General features: G+C 43.5%; 1 protein-coding gene across 4 annotated transcripts in view; it reads right to left on the minus strand.

Annotated features, from left to right (window-relative positions):
• Positions 1 to 404: 404 nt before the first annotated feature.
• Positions 405 to 16,932, minus strand: part of SGPL1 (sphingosine-1-phosphate lyase 1) — a 32,388-nt gene continuing 15,860 nt past the window's right edge. For all 4 annotated transcript variants that reach the window (XM_037400849.1, XM_037400852.1, XM_037400850.1 and 1 more), the window contains 9 exons: positions 16,168 to 16,296; positions 9,061 to 9,149; positions 7,773 to 7,878; positions 7,262 to 7,360; positions 6,055 to 6,204; positions 5,557 to 5,795; positions 4,758 to 4,904; positions 3,603 to 3,723; positions 405 to 3,504 (listed from right to left, as the gene is read on the minus strand). In XM_037400849.1, the coding sequence (XP_037256746.1) occupies positions 3,364 to 3,504; positions 3,603 to 3,723; positions 4,758 to 4,904; positions 5,557 to 5,795; positions 6,055 to 6,204; positions 7,262 to 7,360; positions 7,773 to 7,878; positions 9,061 to 9,149; positions 16,168 to 16,296 (1,221 nt within the window). In that variant the 3' untranslated portion in view covers positions 405 to 3,363. The remainder of the gene's footprint in view (positions 3,505 to 3,602; positions 3,724 to 4,757; positions 4,905 to 5,556; positions 5,796 to 6,054; positions 6,205 to 7,261; positions 7,361 to 7,772; positions 7,879 to 9,060; positions 9,150 to 16,167; positions 16,297 to 16,932) is intronic.

Below are 16,932 nucleotides of genomic sequence, written 5' to 3' on the forward strand. Positions count from 1 at the left end.
TGTAGCCAAATTGCCGTATTTTCTGTACAACAGAACAATTTGCTGTGAAACCAACAGTCACTTTCAGCAGAACAGTCTGGGAGAAACACTACAAACACCCACTTTGGGGGATTTTTTCCTTTTTTTCTAACCCTTTAAAGTTCCATAAAGTATTAAGAGAAAATCCATAGCTCTTGAGTGACAGTTTTCAGCAGCCTTGAACATCACACACAAGATGTAGCCACAGACACCACCTTTCTCTTGACAGAATGAAAGAGCAGGCCTTGGGCAGAATTAATAAGATTCATAAACCATTCTCCCTGCCACAGACCAGGCTGTGCATGATCAAAGACCAGGAGCAATAGGTCCCCATTCATTCATATGATCACTGAAACAGAAAAATAAAAGAGTTCGATGAGCCTAGGTAGCTAAATGCACCATTTTAATACAAACTGGGCCCATTTCCACCATCTCTTCAGCTATTTCAGCCTGCAGTTTTACAGTGGCAAATTGGAGCAATACAGAATGCTGCCATCAGATGAACTCCCATTTGTTCATTAATAAGTCAATGTGTATTTATTGGGCAAGATACTGTGTTGTATGCAACCCTTCCACTCCCCCACCCCCCAGGTCATCAGAAAAGTGCAGATGAAATCCATGGCATGAAGTCACACGTCTCTTCTTGGTCCATCCCATTGGATATTCTTCAATCTAGTATCTATGTGCACGCAAATCCCTTGGGAGTGCTTTGTACAAGCAACAAATTTAGTGTCTCCCTTGGAAAACCTGACAGTCAGAAATCTCGCAGGAATTAATAGCTGCGAAGATCCCTCCAGGTCTAAAGTACCATCCAGTTTCAGACCACAATCCGGTCCATAAAATTCTTCTTTTTTGTCTTTTAAGTAATTATTCAACCTGTTAATCACACCCTTTTTCTAAGACCATTTGGCATGATAAAGGAGATGCAGATTACATGTTAGATGACAAGGATGAATAAAGACTACACACCAGTAAATTACAGTGGCCTGTTCCTGACCAGAAGATTACATTTACATTATAAAACATATACACATAAAACAATTAAACCCACAGATATTACTAGTAAGTGAAGCCCAGAATAGAATACACTGACTTACAAATAACATCTTCAAATATATCCAAAAATGTGAAATGGAGCACTGATCTGTTAGATCCATCTACTTCCTCGGAGGAGAATACAACCAGGGAAGAGAAGGGAGTTTCTCCTTCACCCTACCCCAATCCACCCCCTCTTTCTTTTAAAGCAGAAACAAAAAGAGTACCTCCCTTTTTTGCTTTGTTTTGTTTTTTTAAAATGTCGGTTCAAAAGAGAACCATCACAGTAACCAGACACTTAAGACTGTCTCCAAAGTACTGCAAACTCAGATCTGCAGTAATGGTCACATTGGCAAGACCTTAACAGAATAAATAGGTCCAACATGAATGCTGACTGCCAGAGCTGGTAACACCACCAAAAGACTATCAGGCAATTCAAATGCAATGTTTTCAAAAGGGCTCAGAGACACGCATGAAGTCATCAATTTAAGGGCAGATGGTGAAAATACTTTTGTCTCCTAGCACTGAGAATAAACCTGTTAAAAGGCAAGTATCCTTCCCACAACCACTGGGCCCAAGGCTGCACTGGTTTGTGCAGTGGCTGGTAAGTAACCTTCTCATTTGATGTAATTATTGTACAGGTGTGTGCTTCAGCTACATTAAGCCAGTGAGGATCAGCTTTGGGCTAACAAGCCCGCTACAGCAGAGGGACATATGCCTGCCTTCAGACACATCCCACAAGACTGCACAAATGTGGCACAGTCTTCTCCCAAGTGTTGAACTCTCTCTGGGAAACTCTCAGTAGCATGCAAAAAACTGAGAGGAAACACATGGGAAAGCCCTGCAGGAGTAACTCCGCTGCTGTTTAATAACTCAAGAGATTCCAGCTTGTCCGTAAGGCCACAGCTGCCTCACAAGTTGCACTGGGAAAACTCTCTCACCATAAAACCAGTGGAGAAATAGGAAGGGTAAGCCATATGCCCGAGGCTTGAATCCCTCCAACTTGCTGCATCCTATCATCTACCTCTTCAAGCTGTATCAGCATCTTTGTAATACTGTGAAGGGACTTGGCTCAATACAACTATTATTCTATCTTATAGGCAAGCATGCCTTCTCTGAGGCCAGACTGCCTTTGAGGTCTTTTTTTCAGTATAGTACCATAAGGAACTGACTGCAGCAAAGGTTGCAGTCAACAGCTGAACCCTCAAACCCTCCCTGGCATCCCACAAAAAAAGCCAGAGAAGCATCAAGGCACAATGGTGAATGCCCTTTTGAGAATGTGCCTTAAAAGAATCAGTGCAAAAAGCAGAGATTACTACTATTACAAAAGTCACCTTTTTATACTAAAAGATCATGGTAAGAAAAGGTCAGCTTTGGTGCCATCCATTTGCACGTGAAGTCCCTAGCCATGACCTAGCCAGGGCCTTACTGACTCAACTACAGCATTGTGAGATAGTGCAAAACCTTCAAGTTATGAACAGGGAAATCACCGTTTTGCACATCCTTCCAGAACTGTGCAAGGTACAACAGCAGTCTAGGTAGTAAATGCATGTTTTCTAGAAGAGGCAGGGAAGCAAAACAGTTACTATGTACCTATGATTTTCAGTACCATCCACTTCCTCTCCCTACACCACCTGCTTGATTTCTATTTCTGCTGTTATTCAAACCAAGCGATTCCAGAAGAGGATTTTGTGTTGGGTTTTTTCTTCCCCTCAGCAGATATTGACTGCAGTCTCACTGAGATCTCCAGAGGGGATTTCAAAAAGAGTACATGACCATCTTTCCTTTGCCAATTTATCAGCTCTGCATTACACAGATACAAGGCTCCCAGCACAGTCTGTTAAATGCAGCAGCTTGGAGGAATACTCAGAAGAAAACAAAATTTTCAATTTATTTTCTGCCTTCAACTTCTGGGAAGATTGAAGCTTTGAAACACAACATTAAGAACTCAAATCTAACACTTGGCTAGACACTGGCTGAATACCAGGTCTGAAGAGAAGAAACAGCAAGGAATGAAGTGATATGGAGAATACCTGAGGAATTTGGAATTGTGGAATGGACATTCAATTCACCATCAATAGTCATGATGAACATAGGCAGGGGGAAGGAGGAAAAGCCCTAGAACTAAAGTTGGGCATGAAAATAATGTGGATTTCAGAACAGACTTAAGATAGGGAAGGATGTTTTCAAGATCAAGCCACCATCAGACCTGCAACTGAAGGAACAAAGGCTTACTGCAATCTCTTCCCCTAGGAAACCTTTAGAACCACCCCAGTGCTAGCTGTCAAGGCACCAATTGTTGCAGTACAGTCAGTGATGGCCAGGAGAGCCGTTCATGTGCTTTTCGCTGCAAGAAACATCCGTGCTGTAGAGGCCGTCCAAGTACGCCTGAGAAATCTCCGCTACCAAGCTCCTGTCTGGGACGGACTGGGCCATTCCATAGATGGCTCCCTAAGCAGAGAAGAGGCGGTCATTACACAGGATCATTAATGCCATCACAGAAACACGCTCGACTCAAACATACCCTCACTATATGCTGGCCTCCTTACCATGCCTGTGGTCTTGGCGTTGAGGTCCTTCACAATGTCCTCAATGCTGTCTTTCACATCTTTCAGGAACTGTTCAGCAACACCAGACTTTGTGTGCAGCTGCGTAATGCAGAGATGAATGCTGGGCAGGCAGGGGAGAGGGGAGAGATTAACCATCTCAGGTATGTACAGCTCCACATTTTCTGAGCAACCAACAGCAATGTCCTTCCCTGGCTAGTGACAACCATGTGTCTCCTTAAAATAGGATTTCAGCAGTATAATAGGCAAAGACAATCCTCTCCCTTCCAGTTCATGGAAATCCCTACAAAATACTTGGTAGAACCAAGCAGCGGGGAGTTCAGCTCTTCTTTTGCAAAATGGCAACCCCTTCTTCCTTCCTGACTTCACCATATACAGTTAAAATCCTGTAATTTTCTCACCTTATTCCAGGTCCTTCTGGTGAGAAAAATGCAGCTGCCTGCAAGCATGGTGATCCCTGCCATCATTTCCCTCCCCTTCCTCTCCAGTTTAAATAAGCCATCAGCCACCCACAGCACGGAATTTAGTATCACCCAGAAGGAACAGTGCTACTAGCACCTCTAAGCTATCGCTTCAGGCTCTCTAGCCTTTGCTTCATGGTAAGTTCAAGTCCAAAATATTCAGATGCATTTGCATCTGAAAGCACTGTCCCCTTTTACCCACAGAAAACCAACATCCACCAATTTAAGTAGTGTCCAACATTCATTCGACACCAGGCTGGAAAGATCACTGAAAATTATCAGCCCTTCACTGTTCTTTCAATTACCTTCATTTTCAGTGGGCAGCAGGAAGATACTAAAAATAAATAAATCTACAATCCCTCAGTTAACTAACATGAGATAAAGCCCTGGCTATTTATATTTTTCTGCTTGTATTAGATGGAGGTAAATAGAAAAGGGAGCCTCACATATGTCCTCTGCCAGGCTCATTAAAATTACTACTGCCTTATCCCCACTACAGTGACTGCTATATATCAACAACTACAAAAGAAATTCCTTCTCTGCAGAGGAAAAGTCTATATAAAATTTATCAGATACAGACAACGCCACTCAGCAAATCACAAGAGCTAAATGGCCTGAAGACAACCATCTTGCATACCCTAACTATGCACATCTCCACTGGTCTCCACAAACTCACCTTGGTGGGAACTGTAGGACATTTAAGTTCCATCCTTTTGCAGCTAAGTAATTAGATAATCGATAAATGTCGAAAGTGTCTGAACCGATGGAGAGGACAGACACCTCAGGTTTTCCAAAAATGAAGATACTATCCATTTTTCTCAGCCTTAAAAAGAAAAAGGAGAAAAGAAATGACTGACCAAGGTTACAGGGGCCAGACATTCTGTCCATTTGAAGCCCTAAAGGAAAAGCTACAGAAGGGAACAGATGACAGCACATTCCTAACAAAAAAAACAAAAAAAAAAAAAAGACAAAAAAAAAAAAAAAATCACACAACCAGCCCAGGCCATTGGGACTTGCAAAAGAACTCGGGTCAATACAGGCCCTAAAATCAGGTGAACTTGGGAAGAAATGGAAAAGAGGTAAGACAGAGAAGCAAGGGAAGACAGAGTATCAGAGAAAATCAGCTCATCAGCTCACACAGCAACACAAGCACCCCAACAAAATAGTACAGCCCTTCTTCTGTCAACCTCCCAGATTCTCCCTCATCCACGACTGAGGCAGAAGAAACTCTCAAAGTCAAGCCAGCTAAATAAAGATGCCTGCACCCCTCCTCTCTTGTGCCTCTCAGTTTTCTGGCACAGGGCATAAACAAAGCATCTTCTCTCATAACTGCCCAGGGGATCCATGCCCAGCAGGTAACATGCTACAGCTTATCCAGGGAAAAAGAAAAGTGCCAGAGAAATAAAAGCAGTTTGGGAGAAGGAGTTCATAACAGGGTTAAAGAACACAATCAAAACACTAAGGCGCACACGTACTCTGATTCAAGGAAACGAGCCGTTTTAATGATCCTCTTCGTAGCCTCAACGTATCCCGATTCTCCTATGTGCATCAGAGTTGCCCAGCATGCAGCTATGATTCCACCAGGCCTGGAGCCTGCCATGGAGGGGGACGCATATATGCCTCCTTGCCAGTCAGGTGCTATAAAGAACTGGTAGCTCCTGTACTTCTTGTCGCTGTACAGCACCACTGAGGAACCCTTGGGAGCATAGCCATACTGCAAGGGGCACAGAAAGCATTAAAAAACAGTAAGAGAGCACAGGAACACGTTCAAGCACTCACTGCATGCAGTCACCAAAATCCCATTTGGCTGTACTTTGGTGTGTTACACAAAGCATCTTAATAGAGCAGCTCCTACCCCTGCACTTCAGCACTCCTCCAGGTAGCAGAGCAGAAACACCTGAAGGCAGGGATAGCATCATGAATCACCCCCCAAAAATGAAAGCATCAGAAGACCTTTCTCCCCCGCTTCTTACCTTGTGGGTATCAGCAGAAATGCTGGTCACACCTTTTACACGGAAGTCAAATGGATGCTTTAGAGGGAACCCTGCCTTGTCCATGAAAGCAATAAGAAAACCACCCAGGCAGGCGTCAACGTGGAAGGGGATTTTGTACTTCACCGCAAGCTGTATGTGAACAAGAGATTCTGGTGAGTAACACACAATCGGGCAAGGAAACAATGTGGTTGGGGCACCCAAACTCCAGTCAGCAAATAGTACTCTGGATTTCACAATTAAACGTTTCCTGGACCCTTTGGGAGCATCAGCTCTCAAGCTGTTGAGAACAGGAGATCTGGAAGGACTGGTTACTTGTGGGATGCCTTCTCCTGCCTTCCACATATGTGAAAAATGCCAGCAGGAGGAAAAATAAGATCGCATTTTGGCAGTTTGCTGTATTTGCAAAGAGATGAGACAACGTGGCTTAAAATGAGTATCTGCAATAAAGTGTAAGGGTGTAATCCAAATGAACAGAAGGTCAGAGGCCCTGGCTGATTACATACAAAATAAGCACCAGGAGCATGGAGAGAAAAAGCAAGAGGCGTGTTTGAAAAATGAGATCCCAGCCCCCTGATTCCTGCTCCCTCCACACATTCCTCACACTTCTGCACCAAGTTTGCGACAACCAGTAGATCCTAAATCAAAGCCTTTTTACCAGGTGGACTATTTTGCTGTGATTTCCTTTCAGGTATCAAAGAATGAGCCCTTCTGGTTGGTCTCACAGTGGGTGAGGCAGAGCTCTAAGTCACATACACAATACATACCTTCAGTTATGGCAGAAGTTTATGTCACAGACTTGAGAGCTCAGAGACAAAGCAAGCACAAAAGATTTGCTGCTTTGCCTTGTTACGACACACCGCATGCACCAGCTCAAGTCCAAAATCCAGCCCCACACAAACAGCTTTATGACAATGCCCAGAGATAACTTCTGGTATTTAAAGCACACCCTCTCACAGCAGTTAGAGTACCAAGAAAATACTCCCATATTGCTCCTTGCTTCCAAATCACATCCTACATACCCTGCTGTTGATTAACACCTGATTTGAAGATAGTAATACCCTCCCAGACAGTATGCTCCACCCACCAGATTCACTGGTTGGCATCCTGGAACCCCTCTGATCTTCTTGTACAGAAGGACATGCTGGTTTTATGACTACAGAACCCAGAAGTCCTAGGGACACCTTACCTCTGCCACCTCTTCAATTGGGTCCATAATTCCATGTGGGAACTGGGGAGCAGAACAGACCAGCATGGCTGTGTTCTTCGAGATAGCTCTCCTCATTGCCTGAAGATTTAAAGAGAGAAGATGCACACATTCCATTTACCAAGTGCCATCCTGCCAAAAAAGACAAAAAGTGAAAACATGCAGCATCTGGTCTTAAAAAACAACCCACAAAGCCTACAGAAAGCAAAGCAACGAGCTACAAGCATCAGCAGACATCAACTGAGTCATTTAACTCATTTACTGGGAAATACTAGAATGCTTTTGTTTTCCTTCATCTGAAACCTGGGCCTATTTCTGAAATACAGAAATTATTTGATTCTAAATGAATCACACAGGACAAAGGGATGCATCCAATTGTTTCGTTCATCCCTCTCTACCCACTGACTTGCCACCGGATAGGTAGATTTCTTGCTGTTTGCTGTACAACGCTAATTTCCCACAGAAAAGAGTGCTGTGCTGCCTAAAGCGATACCTGAACATCCACTTCCATAGACTTGGTCAATGGTATGTGAATCAACTTCAGTCCAAAGTAGTGTGCTGCCTTGTCAAATGCTGCGTGAGCACTCACTGGGACCAACCTAGAAAAGTAGCAGATTGCATATGTCAACCCAGGCAGCACCTAAGCCTTACCCCGAACAGGAGGGGAAAGAGTAAAGAAAAATTCAACCTGTAGATATATCTGTGTGACACAGGTCACAAACAGGCCAACAGCATGTTTCAACTAGCCAAAAATCATACAGACCAAAAAAAGAAAGACACTGGGGAAACCAGTCTCTGGGACAGAATAAAGGCCACATGCTGTTCTGAACTAAAACGAGGGGCACTCAATCTTGAACAACTCAGAGAAAACCTATTAAAGTAATTCTATTCCACTGCATGGTCTTCTGTGAACCAGCAACTAGAATTCCCAAGAAAGCTAATTTCTTGTCATATCAAACAATATTGTACCATCTCCAACCAGCCACCCTCCCTGTGTGGGCCATATGACACAACACAGAAGGGATGGAGCAGCATAAGTATCCCAAATGAACACAACTGCTGTTTCTCATCTTGAATGGCAGTGGCTGAACAGCCTTAATGAACCTTGTTTTCTGAGGTATCATATCTTTATCAGGGCCATTAACAGCATGCAGAAATGTTAGAGAGGGAAGAAAAGAACTACAGGAATTCAGCAGAAGATGAACAACACAGTCTTTCATCTCTTTTTACATTTTCCCCTCATAAGCAATTAACCAGAGAAGTATTTTTCATGCATAGTCTAGAAAAAAGCAGCACATTAGAGAAAGCAAATCCTCTATTAGCAGTGTAACAATTAGCACAATTCCTCATTTCAGCTCCAATCAGCTCGAAATTTAGTCCCAGAGTTTTCAGGCTAAGCCCTCTTTGATCTAAATAAATCAAAATCATTAAAAACTTCAAAGGGCCTGACTTTGAGATCTCCGTTTGAGAAGGGCCCAAGCTGATATGAGCAGCCTCTGTCTAGAGTAGCATGCAGGTACTGCCAAAATACATCTGCACAGCACAGCTACCATAGCCGCCCCCCAGCAACATTCATGCCTCCCAGGCTGCTTAAAGGTTCCTGTGCTTTTGCACTACTTCTTTCAACCCAGGTCTTCCTCCTTCATAGATGTACAAAGAGGAGGTGGTAATGAGATACGAAATGAAGAAATATTGAGGTTTGGCAGCTACCTCAACTCACAAGGAACAGTAAATCCCACAAGTCCCCAAAGCAGAAACCAAGCCGTAGAGGTACTGCTTACATTTCTGGTTGTTTGATTCCTCTCTCGTAAGCCAGGTCCCTGTACGCCTTGCAGGCCATCAGAATGCTCTCAGTCCCCCCAGATGTCATCTGTTGTGAAGAAAAGAAGCAAACAAGAAAAACAACCATTCACATAGATGTTGTGGAAGCAAAAAGCAAAAAAGGGATGCTGCCACAGCATCTCTGCCTGGAGATGCTTCAGAGGCAAGAGATGCACAGGACTACTCAGGTTTTCAAGGGCAGCAGAAGCCACTGAACAGCTCACGGTAGCTTTCCGACACTTAGCTTGAAAGTGTCCATACTGAAGTAAATGTTGACTCCTCTATTTAAAGGGGGAAGAAAAAAGGGAAAACAAAAAAATTATTCAACTCAAAAGCCTAACAAGAGGGGACCATACTGCACAATCACTAGCTAGCAAACATGACCACACCTCATGAAGCTACTACTACATACTTGGCTCTTGATTACCTGGGGATTGTTTATCTGGATTACAGATTAATTATGCCACTTACAAGGAAACAACGAAGTTGATACTGTATTAAATCAACTGAAGCCCAGCAGGATTTATCAGGTCTGGAGCAGTGCCACACTGAGACACGGAGCCAGCTCAAGGTTGGCACCACTCCTGAACTATAAACCCTCTGCAGGACCTGTAGTACTTCAGACCACAGAGCTCTCTCCCACCTCCTCACTGCAGAGGCCAGTCTAGGTCTGGTCAACATCAGGCCACAGCTTGTAAGTCCTCAAGGACCCAAGAAATTTTACACCAGGAGGAATTTCTGCATTACTCTCCTCAGCAAGTCCCTTGGTATCCACACAACCACTACCCATGCTATATTGTCCCAGCCCTCTTTACCCTGGCCATAGGAGAACAAGCAGGTTTGCATCAGGACATGGAAGAAAGGAAGGTACATGCATAAGCTGTTTGATCAAGTTTACTACCACATACTAGAACTCCAGAGCTGTTGCAAATAAATAAATGAAACTTTACAGGAACAAATTCCTCAGATGGGAGGACTGTCTCTTTCTGGCCAGCCTTTGCAAGTTCTGGCATGCAGGGGACAGGAAAATGTGTGGGCACAAACCTTACAAAGTAAAATTTTAACCTAGTAAAATGTGAGGTTGGCTTTTCAAGCACCCTCCAGGACTGACTGACTGACTGCTACACTGGGCAAGCCATAACTTGATGATGAGGGGTACCTAGGACAGGTATGCAGAAGTGCAGGTGAAAGAGAGGAATCAAAAGCTACTTATAGCACTTACAGAGGACTAATTTTGATCCTCAAATCTGCTGAACCTACTGCAATTTCCCCTTTTAATCTCTTCCCCCAAAAAACTAAACAAAAAAAGGATGCAATCACATTTGCATGCCTTATGACATCTGCTAGTCGTGTTTTCCTTTGGTTTTTCCCAGCTGATATAGCTGCAAATCCTCAAAATGCAAAGAAGTGTGACTGCTTGACATTGACTAAATGTTAAGTACAGAGATAAGGAACAAAGTTCACAGGCACATAAAACAGCCTACCACATTTGTTCCTAACATGATCCAAGCCAGCAGCAGCTGCCGCCACAGGCAGTGTGGAACTGACTGTCACATCACAGACAACTTCTGCTTTTTTGGTATTTTTAAAGCAACAGCTGTTGCAGAGAAACCCTAACAGGGCCTCGCACTGGATAAAGAAATCATTGCATTTATTGTGAAGCAAATAGATGGTAGCAGGAACACAATGTCCTAAGCATTTTATGGGCTGTGTCATTCACTTCTCAGCCCTTCTTATGTAAAGATCTGGGAAATTGTCAGCTATTACTTTTGGGGGAAAAAACCCTCAGCTGGTATAACATGGATTGCCTTCTGACTGCCAGGTGGGAGAAGAGGAATGGGATTATTGCATACCTGTAACACTGCTTGCAATATTGCTTACAATATTGCAAAGATTGTGAAAACTTTACTAGGCACGACTTGGGGATCTTGGGATTCACGTTACTGAACACCAGACGCTTTGTACAACCAGGCCTGCTCCTTGTTGAGCAAGCAGCCCTTACCTCTAGTCTCACCTAGACAATCTGCTCTTCAAAGAGCAGCCTCTGTAATGTCTTGTTCCCATTTTGATCTTCCCACCAAAACACCAACATCTTGCCCTTATATATAACAAACCTTTCTTCAAAGTCTGGCTGTTTGCCTGCATGGAAATGCTGAGCCACACACAGGTTTTGGCAGTCCAGTCTCAACACTTTTCAGCAGTTGCTCAGATGCAAGTTAAGGAACAGTTTCTAGGATGGATCCTCTCCCCAGGCACCACCAAGACTGGCAGGCAGCTGACCACACAGAAAGCTTCTTCAGGCAGCTGAAAATCCACCCAAAAAGCTGAATTTCAGCCATATCAGCTTCCTAAATTGGCCCACAGTCAGCACATCAGTACCAACATGAATATCTGCCATGGAGATGCACCAAAGCAGCTTGACCTACAGCAGCAACTTCAGCGTAGCTACAACAGCACAAATCCTTTTGGTCCACACTTCTATACCTGCAGAGGGAGTCTGCTCCTTTACAGGCTTTGTCAGCTTAGTTATCAACAGCAATCTCATTCTGCTATAGCCAGGGCTTGAATCACTGTCACAGGATACAACTTCCACGCTGCCTGCAGCATGCCGGCAGCTGGCCAACACACAGTGATTCAGCACCCGCCAATGGCTCACACGTATTTTTTTTTTTCTCTCCTCTAAATGAAAGTCCACAGGCTCAAGCGATGCCATGGGGAAAAGGGGCTGGAAACAAGCATTGTTTTAAGCCACTTTCTAACCCTGCATTATCTTCAAAAGCCAGGCCAAATGTGTGGAAAAGGCAACACACTTTTTTGTTCTTGATTTATTTATTATCTTCTAAATGGGAGGGAAGAAAGGAAAGCACAGGGGGAAAATACCCCTCCTGCTTTCTAAACTCGGTATATCACTTCCATCGCTCCCTCCCATTGAATTCCAGTGCTCTAGAACTTCGACATTTAAAACAGCAATAAGAGGTACAGTCCCTATTCTAAGATTCCTCTGGCCACGCCACTTGTGTATCCCTGTCAAACTCTGACATAAAAGAACCATCTCGGTTCATGGTCTCTAAAGTTTTGCTTGCGTTTTCACCTTAGGAAACACATCCACTCAGACCCTGGAGACAAAACTGACCAAAAGTTTCACTGACCTAAGTACCGCATGAATAAGTAAGCAAACTACAATTTATTTCTGAGGTAGCATTAGAGTAAATATATACCACAATCCACTGCACGGTCATAACATCGTGGCAGACTCACATAAAAACCCTGTAAACCTGCAGGCTGTAAATTCCCCAAGTTGTCTCTCTCAAGGTGACCCACTCATCGCTACAGATAAAACCTGACAAATCTGCAGAGTTTAAGCCCCCCCAAGACACATCACTCACATTTCACTGTTAAAGTCCTACCTCAAATGTGCAGCCAACATTACAACAAAGTTTAGATGCCCCAGAATTTGGAGGCAAGAGACAAAATGGTTCTACAGGAGGCTTAGGTTTGCATCTGCTGATTTTGCCCGGTTTCTGCTGTCCTCAGCTGCAACGTGCAAAGTAGAATTCATAGAGATTGACATCAAATACACACACATGCACCACACACAAATTTTCCCCTGCACTTCAAAGCTGGCCTTTCTTTTCCAAGTTCAAAAAACTGCTAAAACAAAAAAAATCACTGAAGCTTGAATAAAAGTGGTGATTTCTCCCCAAATTAGAGGAGAAATCCACAGAGCCAGCACCGTAAAACAAAGCATCTTGTGAACAGGAACACATGCACACATCAGACAAGAACAAACTCCTCCCATTCCTCCTCTATGTGCTGAGCTTAATTAGTCCTTCCAAATAATTGCAAGAATATGAATCTCCTGGGCACCAAAAATCACCAATTCCTGTCTCTTTGCTCTTGCACAAAACTATTAAAAATAAGAACAAAAAGTAGTAATTAGTGAGAAAGAAGAAGCATCCAGCCACCACTGAAAGTGATTACTTTTTAAAACTGCTTAAAAACCTGGAACATCTCTCAGTTCAATTTAAGGCAAAAGGCATGCCGGCACGCCCCCCACCACAAGGGCCCTGTTAGCGGTTTTATGCCCATGTTTAAACAAAGGAGAATTATAGCCCCCGTGTCTCAGATAAAGGCAGCTCCTGTAAATAATCCAAGCTGCTCATCTGATTTAATACTCAGAAATCTAAAAACTCATGTTTCATTTTGGTATTTATTAAAGATACTGGAAAACCTTCAAAAAGGAAGCAGGTGACTGCTCTCCAGAGATCCTGCTTTGGGAGATGTCCATGTGACACAAGGCAGGACTGTGCAGAGATCCCCAGGCTGCTGAAAGCCCTGGGAACAGCACAAATGTGTCATCGTGCTGCTTCGCCCAGACCGAGCAGCAGAGTGTTAGCCCCACAAAATGCTGTCTTGCAACATATCATGGAAATTGGAGCACAGAGGAAGTGAAATTACCTCACTGAGCAGCACAGACAGAAACTTTTGGTGTTTTCCACATAGCATAGTTAAAGATACACTCTCCAGAAACTCCAACAAGCTCTATCTGCTTTCAAGCACCACCACCAGGCACCAACAAAACTGGACAAGCAGTCTCGGCTGCTTCAGTCCAGTCAGTAAAACCAGTGGACAGGGACCTGACACTAAGACACTGCTTCTCAGAGATGGCAATAATGAAATTCAGAAAAAAAACATTTGTTTTAGTTTTCAACACTGCAAAAGTTGAATCAAGTAAACCAGAAGCATTCTCAGTAGTAAAAGCCTCCTGAACAAATCAATTTAAAAATAAAGATAACTCACAGCATTGCACTCTCCCTGGTTTAGCCATCTCTGTTATACAGCCTCGCTGGTTACTGAAGGGTAACTGCATCAGTCTGAGGAACCTCCTACAGCAGGGCCTTCCAGAGACAGCAAGTATAGCGTCAGTTTGAAAAAAATGCTTTCTGTAAATGACTATGTAACTGTCCAAGCCTCCAGAAATAATTCTGAAATGTTAATTCTGTTTTGGGGAGAAGAAAATAAGAGAAGTCTTTGAGCCCAGCTACTTAAAGACCATGTGACCTCCATATATACACCCACATCTCTCCATCAATGATTAGCAACTCTAGACACTTCACAGTCAGGAAGGGCAATGTGGGAGGAAGACTAAAAGTCCACTGGAGAGACTTGTTTGGACAAGATAATTATAGGGATGCAATTAATCTTCTGTTTCTGGCCAATCAACTTTTCAACCACCCCTCTTTACCCCGCAAATTTGACTGTTCAACCAGTTAGAGCGTAACTCCATGGCAGGTTGCACGCACCACCCTTTCCTTTGCTTCTGTTGGAATCTTAGTCATGGGTTTGTGCCACAATGCTCAGAAGGATGGGGAAGACAGAGAGAAAACCAGGATTCCCCAGAGAGCATCTGTGGACATCTCACGTTGGCCATGATCACTGTCTTATTGTTTTGGAGCAGTTTTTTACCTGTTCTGGACTTCTCCTCTTAGGTAATTTTACTTTTAAATTTCAGTGGAAGAGCACACAGGGCCAAGGTTCACACTTTCACAACAATGCTTTATGTAACAAAAACTGAACATACACATGGCAGGCTTCAGCAAGCAAAGATCTCCAAGCACAAAATAAGTGTCATAGAGCTATCTGACTGTTCTATCAGTTGACATCTCAACTGTTCATAAAGATGAGTTTCAACAGCTTTAGACCCAACCTCTACCCCACTCCAGTGATAATCTCACCAGTGTTCTCAGCACTGCAAACGAGGAAGCAGATGAGGTCAGGTTAAATACTTTTTATAAGCAAAGCAGGATGTTCCCTCTCTAAACCTGAAAGTAGCACAAGGAATACAGTGCAGAGCGAACAAGTCAGGCCACAGGGTACAACCTCCTGCTATCAACAGCAATCACATCTTATACTCCCAGACACTGCACAGTCAAGTTTCATGTTCGATCCAGCTGGAGTTTAGTCCCAACTACACCCACCATAATAAGGTAAGTACTAGAGTAGCCTTAACACAACCAAGTCTCCAGTTGTCAGACTAAGCCCATTCAAGGCCAGTTCACCTCATAAGCTCTTGCGTCAACACTGCCTTCCCATATTGATCTTCAGCCATCGCTAGCCTTCTCCCTCCCTAGCATACTTACAGACAGCAATCATCTCATGCCCAGTCTCTGAAAAATCTCATCTGGATTCTTCTCAGAAACAGAACTACTTCTTTGCAAGTTATTAAGCAGCCTGTTTGTACCCCACTTGCACCTGACTGCCATGCTAGGAAATAAGACCTTGCGGTCCCACATACCATGTAAACAAGGAAGGAATTTGGCCTATGGAAGTCAGGATCCTTACCAAAAAGGTAAAGCAAGAGAGAGGAGCCTAAGAACCCATGGCTTATTTTCATGACAATAATTCACCATGCAACTTCACATTTTTGCTCTTTGATTAACTCTGAAAGCATCAGTTTAAGAACACACATCCAGACTCTTGCTAGGAACTCTATCAAGGCTTTAAAACTGGTTTCCACTGTAGTACAGTGGAAGGCCACATAAGCCTGGAAAGACAGCTTTCCAGCTGGACAGATGACAATACGTGCCATGCCTGCTTGATCACCAACACTTCAAGCTGCTTGTTGGTGACCAGCCAGCCAGCCAGCTGGCCCTGTTCTCAATCTTAGTGTTCTGGCAGGCTCACAGATTTCCAGTTCAGAGATTAAGACTGAGGGGAGCTACTCGAAGTGACACTGCTCTGTTCGCCATCCCACACTGACAACCAGCCAGGCTACATTAAACTGGTTCTCTTTTTCCAAATGCCATCAAGCCTGTATCATTTAAAAGCATGAAAAAAAGCTGAAGTAAATGGCCTTGTCTAGAAAACTACTTCCTCAAGTTGAATTGTCTCTCATAAAGCTCCACCAAGCAGAGCAAGTAGCAACCGTCTTCCATTCAGCTATGTAGACATGACATATACAAGAATGAGCTTGACCTCAGTCTCATCTGGATAGCAGAATGTACATTTGCACTTGAAGTCAGAAATATCCAAAATGGTCAGGGGACACTTGAAGACAGGCTACTTACAGCACCACAAGAGTTGGGGCCCCCGTTGAAGAGCGTACAGGCAATCCTTACTACTTCTGCTTCCATCTTCCTCAAACCGGGGAATATATCTGGATGGAGAGGATTACTCCAGGCAAACTCTTCATAAACCTTCAGAAAACAAAGACAGAAACTTAGCCTTGCAGGTGAAGCACTATAGATTATCAGTGCAGATTCAAAAACTCACCCTACACACTGTATAAGCAAGTTAGCTGTATTTAGTTGTAACAATATTGCAGATCTCCTTGGACTTCACTCCTGCTTTAGGTAAATACCACAAGCTGAGAAGCTACAGCTAAGGGGTTAAAAAAAAAAAATCATGTGTTTTTTTTAGGGCATTCTGGCCTCTGGAGTGATTCTATAACATAGCAATATTTCTTGTTGCAAAGGCAGGTTTAATCATTCAGCTATCTTTAAAAAAAGAACACAATATGCACCCTATGATTGGTTTACACAAAGCAGGCCAAAAAACTCACTTTGTAGAACTCGTTTTCAAGTCTACTATTAAAGGGGAATTCTAAAGCAGCGAGAAAAGCACAAACGTCCACCCACACTGCAACAAAAGTGGCCGTGGAAACCAGTATTTCATGCTCGTTCTGCAACCACGAACTCACAGGATAAGACTGGAACAGGCCAGTTCCGACCTCCTGCAGTCAAGATCAAAAAGCAACTGCAAGGATGTTAAAAGAAATACAGAAGAATAAACCAGCGAATAATCAGCACGAACAGAGGGAATGTTTCCACAAC

The sequence above is a fragment of the Falco rusticolus genome, chromosome 9 (assembly GCF_015220075.1).
Source record: "Falco rusticolus isolate bFalRus1 chromosome 9, bFalRus1.pri, whole genome shotgun sequence".
Taxonomy (NCBI): domain Eukaryota; kingdom Metazoa; phylum Chordata; class Aves; order Falconiformes; family Falconidae; genus Falco; species Falco rusticolus.